General features: G+C 43.2%; 1 protein-coding gene and 1 non-coding gene across 3 annotated transcripts in view; both read right to left on the reverse strand.

The window, feature by feature from the left end:
* The window catches only part of IGF2R (insulin like growth factor 2 receptor), a 274,566-nt gene that overhangs the window by 185,594 nt on the left and 65,105 nt on the right, over positions 1 to 23,867 (reverse strand). For both annotated transcript variants that reach the window (XR_005748735.1, XM_040350930.1), the window contains exons 2-5: positions 13,843 to 13,979; positions 11,799 to 11,914; positions 9,730 to 9,828; positions 4,003 to 4,135 (exon numbers count right to left, since the gene is read on the reverse strand). Coding sequence is in view for 1 of the 2 variants with exons in the window: in XM_040350930.1 (XP_040206864.1) it covers positions 4,003 to 4,135; positions 9,730 to 9,828; positions 11,799 to 11,914; positions 13,843 to 13,979 (485 nt within the window). In the remaining variant the exon portion in view is untranslated. The remainder of the gene's footprint in view (positions 1 to 4,002; positions 4,136 to 9,729; positions 9,829 to 11,798; positions 11,915 to 13,842; positions 13,980 to 23,867) is intronic.
* LOC120938460 lies at positions 21,943 to 22,100 on the reverse strand. The gene has a single exon (XR_005749074.1). It is a non-coding gene; the product is annotated as a U1 spliceosomal RNA (small nuclear RNA).

The following is a 23,867-nucleotide window of genomic DNA, read 5'->3' on the forward strand; positions in this document are numbered from 1 at the left end:
AAGACCCATGATTAACCATTCCATTGTAGCTCTGGCTGTATGTTTAGGGTCATTGTCTTGCTGGAAGGTGAACCTCCGCCCCAGTCTCAAGTCTTTTGCAGATTCGAACAGGTTTTCTTCTAAGATTGCCCAGTATTTGGCTCCATCCATCTTCCCATCAACTCTGACCAGCTTCCCTATCCCTGCTGAAGAAAAGCATCCCCACAACATAATTCTGTCACCACCATGTTTCACAGTGGGGATGGTGTGTTCAGGGTGATGTGCAGTGTTATTATTCCGCCACACATAACGTTTTGCTTTTAGGCCCAACATTTCAATTATGGTCTCATGCGACCAGAGCACCTTCTTCCATGTTTGCTGTGTCCCCCCACATGGTTTCTCGCAAACTGAAAACCGGACTTCTTTTGGCTTTCTTTCAACAATGGCTTTCTTCTAGCCACGCTTCCATAAAGGCCAGATTTGTTGAGTGCATGACTAATAGTTGTCCTGTGGGACAGATTCTCCCACCTGAGCTGTAGATCTCTGCTCTCCTCCAGAGTTACCATAGGACTCTTGGCTGCTTCTCTGATTAATGCTCTCCTTGCCGGGCCTGTCAGTTTAGATGGACAGTCATGTCTTGGTAGGTTTGCAGTTGTGCCATACTCTTTCCATTTTTGGATAATGGATTGGAACAGTGCTCCGTGAGATGTTCAAGCTTGTTTTTGTTTTTTTTATATAACCTAACCCTGCTTTAAACTTATTCACAACTTGATCTCGGACCTGTATAGTGTGTTCCTTGGCCTTCATGATGCCGTTTACTAAGGTTCTCTAACAAACCTATGAGGGCTCTTCACAACAGCTGTATTTATACTAAGATTAAATTACTCACAGGTGGACTCTATTTACTAATTAGGAGACTTCTGAAGGGTAATTGGTTCACTAAATTTAGTTATGGGTATAAGAGTAAAGGGGCTGGATACAAATGCACGCCACACACTTCACCATATTTGTAAAAAAAAAAAATATATATATTGTAAAACCATTTATCATTTTCCTTCCACTTCACAATTATGTGCCACTTTGTGTTGGTCTATCACAAAACTTCCAATAAAATACATTTACATTTTAGTTGTAACATGACAATGTGGAAAATTTCAAGGGGTACAAAATACTTTTTCAAGGCACTTAATACACAGTGTTAAGTTCCAGCTGTGCGACAGAGGCTTCCCCTCTCGCACCCAGAGCAATGCAGAATGTGTCTGAGCGGCACTCAGGGGCAGCTTTGTATTCTATAAATTAGAGCTGCACGATTCTGGATAAAATGAGAATCACAATTTTTTTGCTTAGAATAAAGATCACGATTCTAGCAGGAGAACATGATCTTTCACATTATACAAAAAAAAAAATGGGCTAACTTTACTGTTTATTTTCAATTCATTGAAGTGTATTCTTTCCACAAAAAAAATATTTGAAAGACCACTGCGCAAATACAGTGCGACATAACACAATGCAACATCTGCCATTTTATTCTCTAGGGTCTCTGCTAATCTGCTAAAAATGTTATATAAAATGTCAGAAAAAGGTTTGGTCTTTAAAGCGGGAGTTCACCCATTTATTAAATTTTTTTTTTTCTCCCCTTAGATTCCTGCTCGTTCGGTCTAGGGGAATCGGCCATTTGTATTAAAATATGAGCAGTACTTACCCGTTTTCGAGATGCATCTTCTTCCGTCGCTTCCGGGTATGGGTCTTCGGGAGCGGGCGTTCCTTCTTGATTGACAGTCTTCCGAGAGGCTTCCGACGGTCGCATCCATCGCGTCACTCGTAGCCGAAAGAAGCCGAACGTCGGTGCGGCTCTATACTGCGCCTGCGCACCGACGTTCGGCTTCTTTCGGAAAATCGTGACGCGATGGATGCGACCGTCGGAAGCCTCTCGGAAGACTGTCAATCAAGAAGGAACGCCCATTCCCGCAGCCCATACCCGGAAGCGACGGAGAGGATGCATCTCGTAAACGGGTAAGTACTGCACATATTTTAAAACAAATAGCCGATTCCCCTAGAGAAAACGAGCAGGAATCTAAGGGGGAAAAGTGCCCTCTAAGGGTGAACCCCCGCTTTAAGTGGGTAAACCGCCCTCATCTACTGACCCACGTTCATTCCTTTCATCTAAAAGAATTTATGTTTTCTCTTCTCTATATCTCAGCGCTGAGGAATGTTGATAAACATTTGTTGGCTTTTTTTTTTTTACAGCTCGGCTCTGCACCGTTTACATTGAGGAAATAGTCGATAAGCATCGTGAGGGGGGATTGAATTGAGATTGTGATCTTTTAACGATTAATCATGCAGCTCTACTGTGAATGGATACAACGCTTCCTCCGATTGGCTGAGTCAAAGAGTGCGATGTCATCGGTCTGCCCCTCCAACTCAGTCAATCAGAGGAAACTTTGTATGCATGTGTGCAGACAGGCAACATGACGATCTTATTAGTGTGCGGCTGCTCCATCATCATCCAATCAGCAGACTAGGAGAGTATTATGGATCAAGCAGGGATACTGCTAAAGTGGAGTCCTAGCTACGCTGTCTTGCAGAGGTGCTTCTAGAACAATGAAGAACTAAGAATTCCTTGGTAGGTAAAATTGTTATTATATATGTATTTCAACGTTGTCTTTTACCAATTTTCCCAGAATAACAGAAAACTGGCATTAAAGTTGTACAGAGGCTGCCAATTGCCTGGCTGTCTCTGGATTCAAAACTTCTCATCATTGGCTTGGAACAGGCAAGCACACTAGTATAAAAACCTGATTCACACCTATGCGTTTTTTGCTTTTTTGGTTCCATAGACTTCAATGGAGAATTTGCAGAAAAGCATGTATTGCGGCTTTATCATGATTTGACCACCATTTTGAAGAAAATTGCCTTTCACACGAAAAAAAAAAAAAAGCCTGTAAAGCGCCTGAAAGAAGCCTCATCTGCAATCCCAATGTGAAAGCCAGAGTGCTTCAAGAGCCCTTTCACACTGCCAGCGCCCGAAAAACGCTGATTAAGCGCCACTAAGACCCCTTTCACACTGGGGCATTTCTCAGGCGCCTTGGCATTAAAAAAAAAGCTCCCTCAATGGAAAGGGGGCTTTATGAGCTCTTAAATCACTGCAAAGAAGCAGCTTGCAGGACTTTTTTTTTTTTTTTTTTAACGCCCTGCCAGCGCAGCGCCTTCGTGTGAAAGCACTTGAGCTTTCACATTAAAATTGCAGATGCAGCTTCTTTCAGGCGCATTTTTTTTTTTAACGCCCTGCCAGCGCAGCGCCTTCGTGTGAAAGCACTTGAGCTTTCACATTAAAATTGCAGATGCAGCTTCTTTCAGGCGCATTTTTATTTTTTTTTAACGCTAAGACCCCTTTCACACTGGGGCGTTTTTCAGGTGCTTTAGTGTGAAAACACTCGGGCTTTCACATTGGGATTGCAGATGCAGCTTCTTTCTTTTTTTTCTTTTTTTTTTTTTTTTAACGCTAAAGCGCCTGAAAAATGCCCCAGTGTGAAAGGAGTCTTAATGTTTTTTTTCTTCTCGGCAATTTGTCCAAAAACTGCAAATCGTAGCTTTTCTGCAGCTTCTCCTTCGAAGTCTATGGAACTACAAAGCACCGGTTTGCATTTACAAAAGTCACTGACCCTTTGCAAAAACGCAGCGGCTGAAAAAAGCATAGATATGAAAGTGACCCATAGGAGACCATGTTAAAAAGGACTGTAGTGCGTTTCTGCAAAAAGCAACATAACGCATAGATATAAATTAGGCCTAAAAGTCAGAATTAAGTCAGAACTCCTGATCTCAGGTTTGTTCCAGGTCAATGACTCCAAGTAATTAAGCCACTAGATCAGCAAGACTGCCAGGGAATTAGAACCTTTAGTGACAGCCATTACATTTCCTCTGAAATAAGAACTCTGCCCAAAGAAATTGAGATGCAGGTACACTTTCAGAAAAAGGCCCCTATAAGAAAATAAAAAAAAATAAAAAATTACAGCACAACCTTACCAATTGTTCGACAAACATTAATGTACAAGTCAGAGTCCGTATCCCAATCATCTACTAAATATCCACCAGTGGTCCTTATTAATGGGTTCAAATCATGCTTCTTGTAATCAGCGTCAAAAATGTAACAGGGCACCTAAAAAGTGAAGTAGAATTGTTACATGTGTATTTATTTGTATTTATTTTAAATTTTAACCACTTGGCAGCTTTTAAACATACTATAATATTGGCCAATGTACATGCTACCTAGGGAACAGGAGAACTACCTGGAATCAGGGAACACCTACAGCACTCCTAATTGGAGGAACTCTGGGATTGGCTATGATTTAGGCAGCGGTAAGTGAATGTCGGGGAAGTTCTGTAGAAAGGGGGTGGAGCCCCAGAAAACCACCAGACATTTTTAGCATTGTTGGATGCTGATGCTAGTCATTGGTGGTCCATTCTTTCCCATGTATGGAGGTTTGGTGATCAGCTGTATATGCCTATTGATTTTTTTTAGGTTTGTATCATTCACATTTTATTCTTAATCAAAATTATTACGTACTTCACAAGGCCAGTGCACTCTGTTTTATTTCTATTTATGTACGCTTCAAGGGGCTTTCAACAAGTACTGCTGAATCTAACCAATTCTTGAAGCCTGCTTGGTTTGCAAACCCTCAAGGTTTTTCACCATAATGCATTCTGTGCGTTACGGTGAAAAAAGTCCTGTGATGCAGCAGCCACCCAGAGCCCCTTGTTACTTTCCTCAACCCTGGTCTTTCAAGCGACTGGGATGATCACACCAGCTCCAGCCAGTGTCCTGGGTCCTGACTGGATAGATTGATAGCAGCGCAGCCATTGCTCCTGCTGTTGTCAATTGAATCCAATGACGCAGGAGTCGGGGGTGGCCGGGTCCTGCTGTCTGTCAATGGACGAAGCAGCAGGGGACGGGAGCGCCCCCCGCATAAGTGCCCCAAGGGACAGCGGCTCTCCAACGGGGCACTCGAGAAGAGGAGCAGCCAGAAGCGCCGCTGTGGGACCCCAGAAGTGAAGGATTGAGGCCAATCTGTGCAAAACCAACTGCACAGGAGGCAAGTATGACATGTTTGTTTTGTTTTATTTGCTTTTTTAAAACCTGAACCTTTACATATCCATTAAAGCAAGCCATGGATCGATAGATTTTCTTTCCCTGCAACCACAGATTGCAGGAGAGAAAATCTTCCAATTCTCCCATCAACAGCATCAATGTAGATAGTGGAATTCCTCCCGCAGAGACAGTGTTCTACCGGCAGGGGGAGCTATTCTTACTGGGAGAATACACCGCGATTGTTGCTAGTGACTATAGACACTGGCAATAAAATCACAAGAAAAATCTGCCATATTGGTTGGACCCAAGTTTACTGATCAACCAACTTGGTTACAATCAGCCTGCCCAAACATGCGGAGCCGGCCGAGATTCGAACAGTCTATGGCTGGCTTTAAGCGACAGTACTCCCATTAGGAATGGTGTTTAACCACTTCAATAACAGGCACTTAACCCCCCCTTCTTGCCCAAGCAAATTTTCAGCTTTCTGCGCTGTCTAAATGACAATTGCGCAGTCATGCTATACTGTACCCAAACAGAATTTTTATAATTTGTTTCCCCACAAAAAGATTTTTTGGTGGCATTTGATCACCTCAGCGTTTTTTATTTTTTGCTAAACAAATAAAAAAAGTCTTGCTTTGTTATAACATTTTGTAAATAAGTATGTTTTGTCCTTCACTGACGGGCACTGATTTGCGGCACTGATGGGTGGCACTGATGGGTGGCGCCGATATGCAGCACTGATGGGCACACATGGGTGGCACTGAAAGGCTGCAAAGATGGGTACTTATGGGTGGCACTGATAGGCGGCATTGCTACGTGGCACCGAGATATGCAGCACTAATTGGTATCCCTGGTGGCAGTGGTAGGCATAGTGGGTGAGCACTGATTGGCAGCCGACTGGGCACATATCTGCATTTTCCTGGTGGTCTGGGGGGGCATATCTGGTGGTCCTGGGTGGGATCCGAGGGGGGGCTGCGCTGATAAACAATTAGCACAGACCCCCCTCGTCAGGAGAGCAGCCGATCGGCTCGCGTCTGTCAGATGAGAGTAAGGAAAAGCCGATCAACGGCTCTTCATGTTTACATCATGATTGGACGCGGCTAATCACATGGTAAAGCGTCTCTATCGGAGGCTCTTTACCGCGATTTGGGGTAGCCGTGTATCAGACTGAGACACCGCACCCCTGATCACAGCGGCTGTTATTCTGCTGGAAGTCATGTGACGTCCAGTCACGATAACGCAACCACCACCCGGCCGTCATTTTGCTATAGGCCGGGTGGTAAGTGGTTAATCTCTCCAAACTGGAGCTGAAGGATGCTTTTAAAGACTGCAACAAAAGCTGCTTAAACCCAGCTGAAAATTTTGCAACCGCTTTGTAATAGCTTGCTGTACACACTGTTATTATGCAAGGTGAAGTCTGTGTATATGAAGCCTTAAATATCAAAGCAATTGTTACCAATAAATATTGTTTTAGCTATTCACCTAAATAAATGGCAATGGGTTTGTCATGTTTTATGATACAGAAGTAACAAATATAGCATTTAGTTTGATGGTATTGTCTTTCAAAAAACTTACTAGTATTTTAAAGGCAATAAAATCAAAATGAAATCTGGACCCTTTATCACAATGGTAAAGTGTATTTCTGGTACAATCCAAACAATTGGCATAAAAAAAAAAAAAAAAAAAAAAGAAGGAGAGAGAAGGGGGAAGAAGTGGTTAATTGGGGCCAATTACAAACTTTAGTCACTATAGCCATTTCTTTTTCAGGCAAAGTAGGGAAGAGTTAGTAGCCTGTGTGTAATTTTACCGTTGTTTGTGCTCCACAAAATGTCAATTACACACACACACACCTGTGATCTGCACTATCAGTAACTAACATTTTACAGTGAATGTTTATTTAAACTGGCAGTGATCATTCAAGCAGGAATTTCTGAGTGGCTCCTTCTCATACCTTGGATTCCAGCATAGGCACATACAGGAAGAAAACAGAACACATAGACATAAATGAAATACAAGTTTAGGCCCCTTTCAGACAAGGCGGACCTCCATCAAGCGGATCTGCCTGTTAAGCAGGGGATCTGTCCGCTGATCCCCACTGAGGAGGTGGATGACCATGTCTACTCCACTTATTCAGAGCAGACACGGACACAGCACACTGTCCTCTATGAGGCAGTTGGAATAAAATGAACCTTCTGTCCATTTTCATCTGACTGTCGTCCAAACCAATCAGCTGAGCAGATGGGGAATGTTTTTAGTGGACAGGATCAGATGCTGCTGGGTGTCAGCTGAGACATGTCCACTGATATTCACCGCTCTATAGAGCGCAATGGATGGTCTGATCAGATCCAAATAAAATAAAAAACCTGACAGGTGGTCCCGATCAGTCCATCCATGTGAAAGAGGTCCAAGAGAAACTTTAACTTTGGTTTAAAATAATTGTATTCAAGTATGTATTTTTAACATAAAATGTACCTTCAATTGCACTCAGCCTCCTCCTAATCTCCAATTTTTAATTTATTTTTTTGCTGCTATAACCAAACATTCTGTTAGAAGGTGGCTGCGTTCATCCACCATGGTCCCAGTGTATGTAGAATGTAGCCACGCTCTCTCGTTCATCACCGAGATGGACTAGGGACTATGGGATCTGTACGCGTAAGGCCATGCATATGACCACAACTAATGTGTACTAATTAGTCCAAAGAAAAAGTGTGGAGGAAAAAATAAATAAAAATATTACAGGACCATTACGTACAGGATGTGTATGGACCATATGATAAATTCTTAAGGACTTTTATATAACAGGTTTTGTTTTTTCACATCTAGGACTCCAAACATTTAACAGAAAGGAGGAGACATTTCCACCAAATACACAACTGTACAGGGAGTGCAGAATTATTAGGCAAGTTGTATTTTTGAGGATTAATTTTATTATTGAACAACAACCATGTTCTCAATGAACCCAAAAAACTCATTAATATCAAAGCTGAATATTTTTGGAAGTAGTTTTTAGTTTGTTTTTAGTTTTAGCTATTTTAGGGGGATATCTGTGTGTGCAGGTGCCTATTACTGTGCATAATTATTAGGCAACTTAACAAAAAATATATATATACCCATTTCAATTATTTATTTTTACCAGTGAAACCAATATAACATCTGAACATTCACAAATATACATTTCTGACATTCAAAAACAAAACAAAAACAAATCAGTGACCAATATAGCCACCTTTCTTTGCAAGGACACTCAAAAGCCTGCCATCCATGGATTCTGTCAGTGTTTTGATCTGTTCACCATCAACATTGCGTGCAGCAGCAACCACAGCCTCCCAGACACTGTTCAGAGAGGTGTACTGTTTTCCCTCCTTGTAAATCTCACATTTGATGATGGACCACAGGTTCTCAATGGGGTTCAGATCAGGTGAACAAGGAGGCCATGTCATTAGTTTTTCTTCTTTTATACCCTTTCTTGCCAGCCACGATGTGGAGTACTTGGACGCGTGTGATGGAGCATTGTCCTGCATGAAAATCATGTTTTTCTTGAAGGACGCAGGCTTCTTCCTGTACCACTGCTTGAAGAAGGTGTCTCCCAGAAACTGGCAGTAGGACTGGGAGTTGAGCTTGACTCCATCCTCAACCCGAAAAGGCCCCACAAGCTCATCTTTGATGATACCAGCCCAAACCAGTACTCCACCTCCACCTTGCTGGCGTCTGAGTCGGACTGGAGCTCTCTGCCCTTTACCAATACAGCCACGGGCCCATCCATCTGGCCCATCAAGACTCACTCTCATTTCATCAGTCCATAAAACCTTAGAAAAATCAGTCTTGAGATATTTCTTGGCCCAGTCTTGACGTTTCAGCTTGTGTGTCTTGTTCAGTGGTGGTCGTCTTTCAGCCTTTCTTACCTTGGCCATGTCTCTGAGTATTGCACACCTTGTGCTTTTGGGCACTCCAGTGATGTTGCAGCTCTGAAATATGGCCAAACTGGTGGCAAGTGGCATCTTGGCAGCTGCACGCTTGACTTTTCTCAGTTCATGGGCAGTTATTTTGCGCCTTGGTTTTTCCACACGCTTCTTGCGACCCTGTTGACTATTTTGAATGAAACTATTGATTGTTCGATGATCATGCATCAGAAGCTTTGCAATTTTAAGAGTGCTGCATCCCTCTGCAAGATATCTCACTATTTTTGACTTTTCTGAGCCTGTCAAGTCCTTCTTTTGACCCATTTTGCCAAAGGAAAGGAAGTTGCCTAATAATTATGCACACCTGATATAGGGTGTTGATGTCATTAGACCACACCCCTTCTCATTACAGAGATGCACATCACCTAATATGCTTAATTGGTAGTAGGCTTTTGAGCCTATACAGCTTGGAGTAAGACAACATGCATAAAGAGGATGATGTGGTCAAAATACTCATTTGCCTAATAATTCTGCACTCCCTGTATATGTAAGAAGACACAGCTTGAAATAATGCAGTTTAAAGGTCATAATGCTATAATTTTTACATGCAAATTTCATATGGATGAAACTATCTTGCTATATCCAAAACTAATTAAAAGCACAGAGAGAGCAGTTCGTTAATTGCATTTCTCATTATCGTTTATATTGTTCTTTGCATGAACACAAAAAAAAGGATGTTTGTTTCATCTTAAACCAGCACCTTACCTCTTGGATAGGTTTAAATTTGTTCTTCTTGCAAGCAGTGAATGTTCTCCATTCAAAGTAATGTACACACTCTTCAAATTTCACAAATTCAGGGGTTCCCTGCAGAGAAAGCAAACAAACATTAAAGTGGTTGTAAATTATTATTTTTTTTTTTAATTACATACATATCATACTTAACTCCACTGTGCAGTTTGTTTTACACAGAGTGGCCCCGATCATCCGGTTCTGGGGTATCACAGCGCCTGTCTCGGCTCCTCCCCGCAATAGCCAAATAGCCTTTGGGAAGCTCTCTGAGGGGGGTTACCTTGCGGGTATGCTCCCGTGTGATACACTTGGGGGAAATAGCTGCTGAGTGCATGACTCAGTCCCGCCCCCGGCACCAGTGTCATTGGACTTGATTGACAGGAGAGTGAGCCAATGACTGCACTGCCATCAATCTATCCAATTAAGAGCCAAGAAGCCCTGGCAAAGATCGAGCTTGTTCGCGACGCGGGACAATCCAGGGCTCAGGTAAGTAAAAACGGGGGGCTGGGGGATGGTAAATGTTAAATGTTTTTTCACCTTAATGCATAGGATGCATTAAGGTGAAAAAACATGAACCTTTACAACCCCTTTAACTCCGATAATACTACATCTTTACATTGTATGCACATTCTTTTCAGGGCAGATCACAAAAAAAAAAAAAAAAAAAAAAAAAAAAACACTGCAAACATGACGGTACATTTATAAACCTGGTAGGTACACAGGGTTAATTTTTACAGCCAACTCTCAGCTTTAAAGGAAGAAGTAATCCAGGTAGCTCTAGAGCAGTCCAGATCACTTTTGCAGGGCTACAAAAAGGTACCACATGACACCTGCGGTGGTTCCAGGGCTCTCCTGTTCCTCTGGGAAGCCTGGAACTATGGTAAATGGAGGTAACTGTTGGGAGGAGGTGATTGGGGAAAATCTGTTCTCCGATCCCTCTTGCAACTAATGAGCAATGTGTACCAAGTCACTTCTGGGTTCACAGCGGTCATTCTTTGGCAACTGTTGCACGATCTGTGCTTGATTAGCTGCACTGGAGGGTAGGGAAGACATTGGGGGTCCAATAGACCCCCTGATGTCACGAGAAAGAGGAAAGGTTACCTGCCCAGGCTATCACATATGGAGTGTGTTAGCCCCATTGTGAGAGCAATAAAGTTAAAAAGTAAATTAAGTGTACAAAAAAAACAATTGTAACAATGAGAGTTAATCGCCACAAATATATTCGAGTGAGAGCAATAATACTCGGACCATAATTTATGGTCAACTAACACTAGCTTGTACAAGCTTTTAAAGCCTTTGGAGAATTTGGGTACCCCATAGTTATTGTGCTTCGCCTGTGATTGCACCAAAATTCATTTTAGCGTATTTTTTACTAAAAATATGAATTTAAAAAAATGTTGCATATGTGGCCACTGTCACCCAAAGTTTGTGACATTTCATCATGGATCCGCTTCACAACTTTCCCATATGGTCCCTATCCCTCCCACAGAGCCGATTATTGTTTGATAGGCCACTGGCAAAGTTGCCTGTCCTGGAGGCGACTTGAAGTTGCCTTGCAAAGTCGTGCTGACTTTCAGGTCGCTGTAATGTGTACCGCCACTTTATGTAATTTCTCATGTAGGGCGACACAAGTCGGATCCCAAGTCGCGGTAGTGTGAACGGGCACTTAGAGAGGACCGTGACATGCTGTTTTGAAGATCGGGAAGGGAAAAGGATTGTGATTTTGATTCTTCACGATTAACCGTGTTTAGTAACTGTGGAATGCATATTTTTTTTATATCAAGTTGCATCTCTATTCTTCCAAATAGTGATGCAAAAAGCTCAAGCTGTGTGAAAAAAAAAAAAGAAGTTGTAGAAGATACAAAGTTCAGTGAAGTAGCTGTTCCATTTTCTGCACCGTAACCTGAAATCTGCTGATGGCTTTTTGATCATTTCTTGTCTGATAACCATATGACTTCAAATGTATTTTTTTTTTTTTTTTTTATAGAGTTTTAAAAAAAGGACAAGTTCCACACAATAGAAACAGTCATGGAGAACATACTTACTAGAGTTTTCCCACACACTAGGTTAATGATACTTTGGACTGTATGGTCAGGCTTTGGACAGCTCACAGAAGTGTTATACACAAGCACATTATTGTCACTTTGCACAAGTACATTTCCTGGTGAAAAACAAGAAAGACAAATCAAAATATATTTCAATGCACTAAACAACCCAAAAGTTAAAGCTGAACTCTAGGCACAAAAAAAGCCCAACCTAAAGTGATTCGAAAAGGTTTTTATTTTATTTCCTCAAAATACACACATCATACTTAAAGTGGTTGTAAACCCTCATGTTATTTCACCTTAATGCATCCTATGCATTAAGGTGAAAAAAACTCACTAACCGGCATCCCAGCCCCCCCCCCGTTATACTACCTGAGCTCCGTATTTCCCACGCCAGAGACGTGCTCTTCCCCCTCGTCTTGGCTCTTGATTGGATAGATCGATAGTAGCGCAGCCATTGACTCCCGCTGCTGTCAATCAAATCCAATGATGCTGGCGCCGGGCCGAGTCCGGCATTCTGCGTCTATGGATGCAAATTCTGGACTCGGGGGCGCGTCCGTAAGGTGACCCCCACCGGGAGGAGAGCGTTTCTCCTAGGGCAGGGATATGCAATTAGCGGACCTCCAGCTGTTGCAAAACTACAAGTCCCATCATGCCTCTGCCTCTGAGTGATATGCTTGTGGCTGTCAGTCTTGCTATGCCTCTTGGGAATTGTAGTTCTGCAACAGCTGGAGGTCCGCTAATTGCAAATCCCTGTCCTAGGGGGTTACGATGTAGGGAGGAGCTACCAGCGCCGCCGGGGGACCACAGAAGTTGAGGATCGGGGCCACTCTGTGCAAAACTAACTGCACAGCGGAGGCAAGTATATGTTTATAAAAAAAAAAAAAACTAAGCCTTATAATCACTTTAACAGCTCTGTCCAATGGTTTTGCACAGAGCAGCCCTGATCCTCCTCTTCTCGGATCCCTAGTTGGCACTTCTGGCCCCTTCCCTTTATCGATTGCCCATAGGAGCAAGCTTGCCTTGGGGGCACACGTGAGCTGCCGTGTGAGTCTGTGGGACATAAAAAGTGTGGTCCACTCCCCCCCTGCTCCCTCTTCACTGGCTGTGATTGACAGCAGCAGAAGCCAATGGCTCCCACAGCTGTGTCTCAGCCAATAAGGAGGGAGAGACCCAGAAGAGCTGCTGCTCTTGTGCAAATTGCTGGATCGAGATCAAGAAAGGGCAGGCTGCAGGGGGAAGTGTACACTGAAGATTTTTTTTTACTTTCATGCATAGAATACATGAAGGTAAAAAACCTGCACACTTTACACAGAACAATGGCTTTAAAACAGCTCCATTTGTACAGACCAGCCCCTTCTCCATTCTGCAGTCGTGCCTCCCTCCTCTGCTATTGTTAGAAGCCTGAATCTGCAACCTCCCGCAGCCATTCAACTAGCATTTTCACTTTAAAAAAACCCGTAGTCAGCAATTAAGAGAATTAAGGAAAGTTAAAAGCGTATTTTTATCTCTTTTTTCAAACCCACTTCACAAAGGAAAATAGAAATGCCTCGTACACCCGATTCCAATTATCGTACAACGTATCGTTCGCATTTTGTTGCATAAAACTAATATCGAATACAACAGTGCAAAATGTGCTCTACGAAAAGTACGATTTTTTTTTGTCGTACTTTTCTGGAAAACGTTCCAGTGTGTAGTTATGTATCTGAAATGTCAAATACGTGTGAGCCCCTTGTCCTGGTTTATTTTCGTGTTTCTGATCATGCGTGGTGTTCGTCTTATCGATTTTTATCGGACGCATACTGTACTGATTGGATTGTTGTATGATGGGCTGTCGTCTGAGCAAAGTTTTCGTGTTTGTTCCTTCGGATTTTGTTGGACGGACTGTCGTGATCGGCTGAAAGCTGTGTACTAACGATCAGATTATCAATCGATCTATCCGATAATCGGATCGTGTGTAAGAGGCATAAGAGTACAACATAAAAAAGGTACGTAGAATGAGGGCTAGTAGCAAAAACAGAAATCAAATATTAACAAGTCTTACCGACTGGTTGAGAAGTATTCTTGCTTGTATCATGAGCACAAACCAAACTTGCTGCCCCTCCACAATCGCTGGCTTTCAGGTTTTCACAGACGTTGATTTTGTAGTGCAACGTTCCATCTACTGCTTCCCACGTGTGTCTAAAAACAGCAAAGAAAAAAAAAAAATCTATAGAAAATGCTTTCAAGAACAGTCTCAATAACTTGATTAGGTGCATTAAAATATGCAAGTTGCTTAAACCTGTCGCTGACTGAGGGGCTTTTTTTTTTTTTTTCATACCGTACATGTAAAAAAGTATTATCGCTTCTCGGCCTTTTGGCCAAGTGTAGTATCTGTTCTTATCAGTGGAGGTGGAAGCCTTCCGATTTGGACGGTGAAACGGGAGGTCGAAAGCTGAGGGGCCAGGCCCCTGGCCTCTGGCCTGGATTTTGTGGTGCCTGCCCCGGTCAGTTGTTCGGGAGAGAACACTTGCTCCCCCTTCCCCTTGGGGGGAGCGGTTAGTATTTCCCGAATGGGGTTAGGTGGGAGTGATGGGAGTAGTGGGAGCAGCCTATTGGCGTGGGCTCTCCCCAATCTCTCAGAGCTCCTACCTTCCTGGCTGGGAAGGGTGCTGCTGGTCTGGGCCGGGGGTCAGGGTCCGTTGAAAAGCCTGTTGAGATAGTGCCCCTGGAGTGGCAGTCCAGGGGTGCCATACATTGCACTAGTGTTTGAGAGGGCACTTATTCGTATGGCACCAGGGCCACTACTCCACACTTTACCACCTGCCTCCAAGGCCGGGCCATTTGGCTGGGACCAGAGGAATTTTTGTTTCCTGGCCGGAAATGGTCACTTTACACTCACTCTCCCATCTTCCTTCTCCCCCACTTTCTTTTTTATTTTACCCCGTGTGTCACTTTGTCTTTTTTTTGTTATGTACACTTTATGTGCGATTAGTAGGGTGCCGGTCCTCGGGCCACCCCTGAACGTCTTGGGAGTGGGTGGACATGGCCTTCTGGCTTAGTTCACCTGCTCTCATGGGGTCTCCCTTCAGGGGAGCCCCACCTGGGAGGGTTGCGTTTCGGCAGACCCTCCAAGGAAGTTGGGTCCGTGACGGCTTCGGCTGCATGGACCACAGATTATCTCAGTCCCTGCCAGGAGCCTAACACCCCAGGGGATCAGGGTTGGGTCCTTCTTACGGAGGACCATTTGACGCTTGCACCCGTCTGCACGTTTTTGTGAACACTCTATGTGTGTGCATATTGTTTTCTGCACCGGGTGGAGTTTTTGAGGTTGTGTTTTGTACGCCACAGGCTTTTCAATAGAAAAAAAAAAACATGTAAAAAGTATTGTATATTTTCTTAATGCAGAAAATCAATTTTTTATGCTACACAATATTTGTGCTACTTACATAGTTAAGTTGAACAAGATTAAAAAGTGCATCTAGGTCAACCAATAGAAGAAAAAAAAAAAATAACTAAACAAAATAAATAGAAAAAAACCTCCATATATTTAATCCTTAAGTCCCCTTTCACACTGGCCGAGTCCGCCAGCAGACCCGCCCACTCAGCAGGGGATCTCTCCGCTGACCCCCACTTAGCAAAAGAAATGACAGGTCCGTGTCTGCTGCAGAGCAGGCACAGCCTGCTCCATGGGCTGTCGAGTGGAAATGGCCTGCCTGTACGTTTCCATGCGACTGTCATCCAATCCGCCGGATGGATGGGTAACAGATCCCCATTCGTCTGTTTTTAGGCGACAGGATCGGATGTCAGCCGACACATGCCTGTAGACATCCGCCGCTCCATAGAGAATAGATGGTCCGCTCGGGTCTGCCTTAAAAACTTTTTAAACTTTCATTATTTTTCTATCACAAGGGGGCTGGTAATTCTACTTGTTAGAAATTCATCTCATTTACGACTTCATTTCACACTTGCGCAACTTTAAAGTCACACAATTTCCAGTGCATGTGCACCCCTAACACCAAACAGGCTGGATGACGTATATCTACAGTGCCTTGAAATTTTCCACATTTTGTAGTGTTGCAACCAAAAAGCTTAAATGTATTTTATTGGGATTATGTGACAGACCAACACAAAGTGGCACATAATTGTGACGTGGGGGGGAAATTATAACCGGTCCCTTTACTTTGATGCCCCCAACTAAAACCTAGTGGAATAAATTCACCTTCAGAAGTCCTCTAAATTTGTCAATACCACCTGTGTGTAATTTAATCTCAGTATAATAACAGTTGTTCTACGAAGACCTCAGAGAACCTTAGTGAACAAACAGCATCATGAAGGCCAATGAACACACCAGACAGGTCAGGGATAAAGTTGTAGAAAAGTTAAAAGCAGGTTAGGTTTTAAAAAAATATCCCAAGCTTTGAAAATCTCACGGAGCACTGTTTAATCTATTAGACAAAAATTGACAGAGTATGGCACAACTGCAAACCTACAAAGACATGGGCGTCCACCTAAAGTGATAGGCTGGCCCAGGAAAGCATCAGAGAAGCCGCCAAGAGGCACATGGTAACTCTGGAGGAACTGCAGAGATCCACAGCTCAGGTGAGAGAATCTGTCCACAGGACAACTATTAGTCGTGCACTTCTCAAATTTGGCCTTTATGGAAGAGCGGCAAAAAAAAAAAAAAAGCAATTGTTTAAAGAAAGATATAAGAAGTCCTGTTTGCGATAAACCATGTAAGGGACACAGCAAAAATGTGGAAGAAGGTGCTCTGATCAGATGAGACCAAAATTGAATGAACTTGACCTAAAAGCAAAACGCTATGTGTGGCAGAAAACGAACACTGCACATCACCCTGAACACACCATCCATACTGTGAAACATGGTGGTGGAAGCATCATGTTATGGGGATGCTTTTCTAAAGCAGGGACATGGAAGCTGACCAGAGTTGATGGTAAGATGGATGGAGCTAAATACAGGTCCATCTTAGAAGAAACCCTGTTGGAGTTTGCAAAAGACTTGACTGGGGTGAAGGTTCGCCTTCCAGCAGGACAAGAAGCCTAAACATACAGCCAGAGCTACAGAGTTTCCATCAAAAGCATATGCATGTGTTAGAATGGTCCAGCCAAAGTCCAGACCTAAATCCAAATGAGAATCTGTGGCAAGATTGAAAATTGCTGTTCACAGACATGCTCCATCCAATCTGACAGAGCTTGAGCTATTTTGCAAAGAAGAATGGGCAAAAACGTCACTCCAAATGTACAAAGCTATTGGAGACATCCTCAAAAAGACTAATTGCCGTGAAAGGTGATTCTATAAAGTATTGACTCAGGGGGGCTGAATACAAATGCACGCCACACTATTCACACATCTGTAAAAAAAAAAAAAAAAATATTGAAAATCATTTATCATTTTCCTTCAACAATTACGTGCCACTATGTAAAAGATAGGAGATTCTGCGCTTGGGTATAGAAAATTGCAGCCCCCCAATGGCTCCCCATGGAAAGCTCTGGCGATATATTAAAAGAGAATGGGGGGGTGGTGGCACTACTTCTAACCTGAAAAGTAATCCAACAGGTCTCGCTATATGTGACTATATGTAGTAACAAACTAGGTGGGGTCACATATATAAAAAATTCCAAAGTGAAAAATAGTATGATAGTAGGGAAACAAAACAAAAAAATATTTTTTGTTCAATACACATTTATTGAAATTTTGAATAAAAAGGTTCACAACACGAGTATACAAAATTCATGGCATTTTCCATAGCAACGAGACACTTTTTGGGTTTGTCAGTAATTTCTATGGTAAGCCAAGTCTGTCTTTAATTCTTTATCAAAGTACGGTATAGTTTAAGTTGCAAGAGGGCAAATGTGAAGCAGCGCTCTTATTTTAATACATACCCAGAACAGACTACTTTTCCTACTAACTACACTGAAGTAAGAAAACCACACAAGGGAAGGCAATCCACAGGTTTTAAAGAACATGATTAGCATGCTATTAAGACAAGAAAAGACACATCTGTCTGAACTTCATCATGAGATGCATACCCAATTTTCAAAATAACATTTAATGATGGGCGAAGTTAGTTACCAAGTGATGAGAATAGTATAAACCCACTGATGTTGTAGTCTATTAGCATTTTATTTCCTTTTTAGTACACTGCATGCGGACACCGTGTGTGTTGTGAGAAAAAAATTTTTTTTATATATATATATATATATATATATATATATATATATATTAGGGTTGTCCCGATACCACTTTTTTGACACCGAGTACGAGTACCGATACTTTTTTTTTTTAAGTACTCGCCGATACCGATTACCTATCACCTGGGAAGAGAAGGTAAAGGGGTGGTTTGGGGGAGTTGGATGAGGCTGGGGTGAAGATGTGCTGACTGGTCGACTGTAGCAGGGCAGACTGGGAGTGTGTGTGTGGTGGCAGGGCAGACTGGGAGTGTGTGTGTGGTGGCAGGGCAGACTGGGAGTGTGTGTGTGGTGGCAGGGCAGACTGGGAGTGTGTGTGTGGTGGCAGGGCAGACTGGGAGTGTGTGTGTGGTGGCAGGGCAGACTGGGAGTGTGTGTGTGGTGGCAGGGCAGACTGGGAGTGTGTGTGTGGTGGCAGGGCAGACTGGGAGTGTGTGTGTGGTGGCAGGGCAGACTGGGAGTGTGTGTGGTGGCAGGGCAGACTGGGAGTGTGTGTGGTGGCAGGGCAGACTGGGAGTGTGTGTGGTGGCAGGGCAGACTGGGAGTGTGTGTGGTGGCAGGGCAGACTGGGAGTGTGTGTGGTGGCAGGGCAGACTGGAGTGTGTGTGGTGGCAGGGCAGACTGGGAGTGTGTGTGGTGGCAGGGCAGACTGGGAGTGTGTGTGGTGGCAGGGCAGACTGGGAGTGTGTGTGGTGGCAGGGCAGACTGGGAGTGTGTGTGGTGGCAGGGCAGACTGGGAGTGTGTGTGGTGGCAGGGCAGACTGGGAGTGTGTGTGGTGGCAGGGCAGACTGGGAGTGTGTGGTGGCAGGGCAGACTGGGAGAGTGTGGTGGCAGGGCAGACTGGGAGAGTGTGGTGGCAGGGCAGACTGGGAGAGTGTGGCAGGGCAGACTGGTAACTGAGAAAAAAAAAAAAGGGAGGGCTGATAAAGTGGGGAGGGGAGTCACAATCCTGGCTACTGCTCTCTATTCAAATAAAACAAAACAAAATGTATGGCTGCTACTTAAAAAAACATGATTGAACACATTCAGCTGGTGCAAACACCCAGTGTATGTTTCCCACTAAAAATACAATATATGTGCTGCGCTGCTGTGTCAAATTCTAATTATATAGTTTTAAATAACAAAACAAAAAATGACTGGCAAAGAACAGTGAATCTAATCTGATCAAACACTGACCTGCTGCAGTGGTGCTGGCCGTGTGTCACACTGTCTGTGCCTCTGCTTGCTGGAGAGGGGGAGGACCAGGCTAAGTACGGACACACAGGGCATGGGGAGAAGCCTCACTGTGTGCAGAGCCATGCAGCTGCCAGGAAAAAGTCAGATCAGTGCGATGAGCAGAGCTAAAATGTGAGAGCTGCACCCGGCAGAAGGAAGAAGACAGTGGAATGGGGGGAGCTGGGCTTGCTCACCTCTAATGCAGGAAGTTTCCACAGACATGCTGTCCCGAGCCTGCTGATAGCTGGTGAGAGGGGAGGAGGAGGTGGGGAGAGAAGGACACGTGATTGGTTGTTAAGGAAGCGGTCGGCCCCGTTCCTTAACAACCAGTAATTGCCAGCATTTTTTCTTTACTTTTCAGCTGTTGACAGGGAATTCCTGCTGACAGCTGAAAGTACAGAGCCCGAAGGTATCGGTTTTTGGTATCGGGGCATTTGCACGAGTACAGATACTCTTGCAAATGCTTAGTATCGGCACCGATACCAGTATCGGTACAACCCTAATTTTTATATATATATATATATATATATATATATATATATATATATATATATATATATATATATATATATATATATATATATATATATATATATACATATATACATATATACACACACACACACACACACACACATACATACATACACACACACACACATACGTCGACAATCCCCGGGCGCCAGGTCGCAATTGCGACAAGAAATTGTGACCTGGCGCCCGGTAATTGAGGCCGCGGCCTCAATTACCACCCGCCGCGATCGCGAGGTGGGGGCGCACAGAGGCACAGGATCCTGCGTCTCCGTGCGCCCGTGACGGCCGGTAATTGAGGCCGCGGCTTTGTGAAGTCCTTCTGTGAGCTGGCGCCATCTGGTGGTGGAAATTGGCATTACAAGTTAAACTGCAATTCTATTTCACTATTTTCACTGCCATCTCCTTCCCTCTAATTAGAACCCCCAAACATTATATATATTTTTTATTCTAGACAATAAAATGGCGATCGTTGCAATACTTTGTCACGCCGTATTTGCACAGCGGTCTTACAAGCGCACTTTTTTGGGAAAAAATTGTCTTATTTTTTAATTAAAAAATAAGACAAACAGTAAAGTCATCAATTTTTTTTTTTATATATTGTGAAAGATAATGTTACGCCGAGTAAATTAATACCCAACATGTCACGCTTTAAAATTGCGTCCGCTCGTGGAATGCCGACAAACTTTTACCCTTTAAAATCTCCATAGGCGACATTTAAAAAATCCTACAGGTTGCATGTTTTGAGTTACAGAGGAGATCTAGAGCTAGAATTATTGCTCTCGCTCTAACGATCGCGGCGATACCTCACGTGTGGTTTGAATACCGTTTACATATGCGGGCGCTTCTCACGTATGTTTTCGCTTGCATTGCTAGGGGAGGCCAAACTGGATGCCGTGTTCTTTCACATCACATGTCACCACTGCTGTTTGAACTAGCTTAGTAATTAAAAAAATACTAGTGACCAGAGCAGACAACACTCCCCAGGATGAAACTGTATTTTTACTTCTAAGTTAATAAAGTAGTCAAACCAGTTTAGCAGAAATGAGCTCTGAGCAGTAGACCTAATGCAGAGTACACAACATTTATTTTCCCAACTGGCAGCTTTGAGTAGTCACTACTGTCATATGATTGTTGGCAGCGTTCTATCGAAACAGCGTCATAAAGAATACTTCGCTTGTCATACATACAAAAACATTTCAACATGTAATATTTTGCCACTTTAAAGCTGTAGTAAACCGCATCCATAAAAAACAAAAAAACAAACAAAAAAAAAAAAAAAATCGGGGCCTGGGCCGTTAAAGTTATAATGTGCTAGTACGCATCAGTTAGAGAATCGCTAGTTGAAAAAAAATAAAAAAACCACACAATACAGGGATTATGGCATATTGCTGCAGCCATGACCCTGGTATTCCACCTGGTATACCACTTCCAACTAGGGACATTTTTTGTCTATGGTCTATCGGCAAGAGGCTAAAAGGCGTTGTAAAGTTTGACGATTTTTTACCTTCATGCATTCTATGTGTGCTGCTCACCCCACAAACCCCCTAATATGCACCTGACCCCCCCCCCCACTCAAACCAGTGACGTTAACGGGAGCCTCGACTCCCACTGCTCTCAATTACAACCAGTGAGCCAATGAAAAAAGCGAGAGGTGGGGACGAGCCGATGCTCTATTTGTCCTATATACACATAGATCGGGGCTCGGGAGCAAGCACACACCAGCGCCTCCATAGCAAGCAGCTTGCTATTTGGGGGGGGGGGGGGGACCGGTCAAGGTGGTGAAACATTGGCAGGTGGCCCGAGAAGAGGAGGATCGGGACTACTCTGTGCAAAACCATTGCATAGAGCAGGTAAGAGCCGGTTCACACAAGGGCAGCACGACTTGCCGAGCGACTCGACAAGGCAATCTGCACACGACTTTAGAGGCGACTTGCAAAGTTACTTCTGTATTGAAGTCAATGCAAGACGTCCCAAAGTCGTACAGGAACCTTTTTCTAAGTCGGAGTGACTTGAGTCACTCCAATTAGAACGGTTCCATAGTACAGAACAGAGTGCGAGTTGTCAGGCGGCTAAGTCGCCAGACGAGTCGCCCCTGTGTGAACTGGCTCCAAGTGAACATGTTTATTCAATTAAAAAAAAAAAAAAAACGTACCTTTAATATCACCACATTTTTTAGATAATCCTGCCTGTTTTTATTTATTTTTTTTAAGAGTGAACGCAGTCCCCCACTACCACAAATGATGCAGCCGAGTTTCCGGCATTTAGGGAAATGGCTGGGGTCAGCACAGCCGGAGTGCAATGGTCGAGCCTTGCCCTGGGAGAACCACCTTTGTAATCATGGTGTCTCCCCTGGCAGGTAAGTATAATTCTGCCCGTTTTTGATCACTTGCATGACATTGCACAGGGAAAAGAACGTTTATGCCGGGGGCATAATTGGATACTTTACCCTTGGCACAAATTGCCATAGACATCTAGTATAAATACTATAGCAGGTGCAAAAATAATTAACTGCCTATAAACGTTTTTGAGATGATGAAAAACATTGGTTTACTTGTCAGGGTTTGCCAGCAGCTACATGGAAAATCTACTGTAGGTTACACGAGGAGGGTGGTGGGGATCTCGTCTTGCAACTAAAAAGCAGGGTTAAAATAAAGCTAGTTTTAGAGCAAAAAAAAAAAAAGGGGGACTCTGAAGAAAAATTAAAGTGGGGTTCCATTAGCACAGTAGCAGTAGCAGTTTAGCAGAAGAATCTTCAAAGAACCAGGAAAATTAAAAGGAAACAAACACACACACACACACACACACACGTGAGCTCTAAAGATAAGAAGGAAAATTTAATGGCGTTCAAAAGGCGTGGTTACATAGTAAAAACTTTCCATCCTGCTCATGGTAGCAGTTTAACAGCCAAACAAAGAACTACAACACCTCCCATCCTAACAGATGTGAACCTAAGAGATTATTGCGTAGAGTAAAAAGGAAGTGGTGAAAGGAGCACACCACAGCAGAATCTGGTGGTTTCGAGATTGTGTACTTTGTTAAAGAGGCAAATAAGCTAGATAAAAAGGAGCAGAGAAGTAGGATCTGCTCCACCTATGGAGTCACCTCCGATATCCCCATCCAATTTCCCTATGCCACTTCCCGCTGTGCTCCTTATCTGGCGAAGGCTGATGGCTCAAATGTCCACCAATTCCTGCTGAATCCTGAAATTTGAGTTGTGGAAGGCTCTGCAAGTACCTGGAGAAATGATTAGGCAGGCAGTCACGGGTGTTAATATAATCCAATACTTATATTTTTTTGTTTTATATTAAATTGTATCATCATAAAGAGTCCATGCATAAGTGAAACATATATAAAAAAAAAGTCCATGTCCCATTTGGGGTGGTTGAGTGGTCAGGAGGCATGCTCTACAGAAATTTACCAAAATATCTGACCCATTATTGGGTCCTCTCATTTGTTGTTTAACCATGTGCTACTCATGAAGTTTTCTTCCTACTCCCCTGTTAGTTTTGAGTTGCATGGAGTTACGGAAGCATTGACATGTTTCTACTTACTGTATATGCATCTCATAATATGTTGCTTATTACATTTTGTTTGCTTTTCTTTTTGTTTTTTTTTCTTCATGTAAAACTCAATAAATATAAATATATTGAACAAGAAAAAAAAAGTCCATGCATCAGAACATTTTCCAAAGATTCACCAGTGCAAAAAGACTTGTTCCCACAATATGTGCCCTTTAGATTTGTTCATAAGTGAACACCGGTGCTCTATGCACCAAGCCACATGTGCGCTTACCAGAGAGAAGTCAAAACGCTTTATGCAAGAGCCGGTTCACACAGGGGCGACCTGTCAGGCAACTAAGCCGCCTGACAAGTCGCGGTCTGCTCTATTCAATGAAACCGTTCTAATAGGAGCGATGCAATAGGTTCCTGTACGACTTTGGGGGCAACTTGCATTGACTTCAACAGGGCTGTGGAGTCGGAGTCAAGGAGTCGGAGGAAATTTTGGGTACCTGGAGTCGGAAAAAAATGCACCGACTCCTACTAAATTTAGATTGGAATTAAAAAAAAAAAAAAAAAAAAGCAAGTTTAAATGTCCCAATTCACAAAAAGTTATAATTAATGACTTCTCTAC

Source organism: Rana temporaria, chromosome 4, assembly GCF_905171775.1.
Source record: "Rana temporaria chromosome 4, aRanTem1.1, whole genome shotgun sequence".
NCBI lineage: Eukaryota > Metazoa > Chordata > Amphibia > Anura > Ranidae > Rana > Rana temporaria.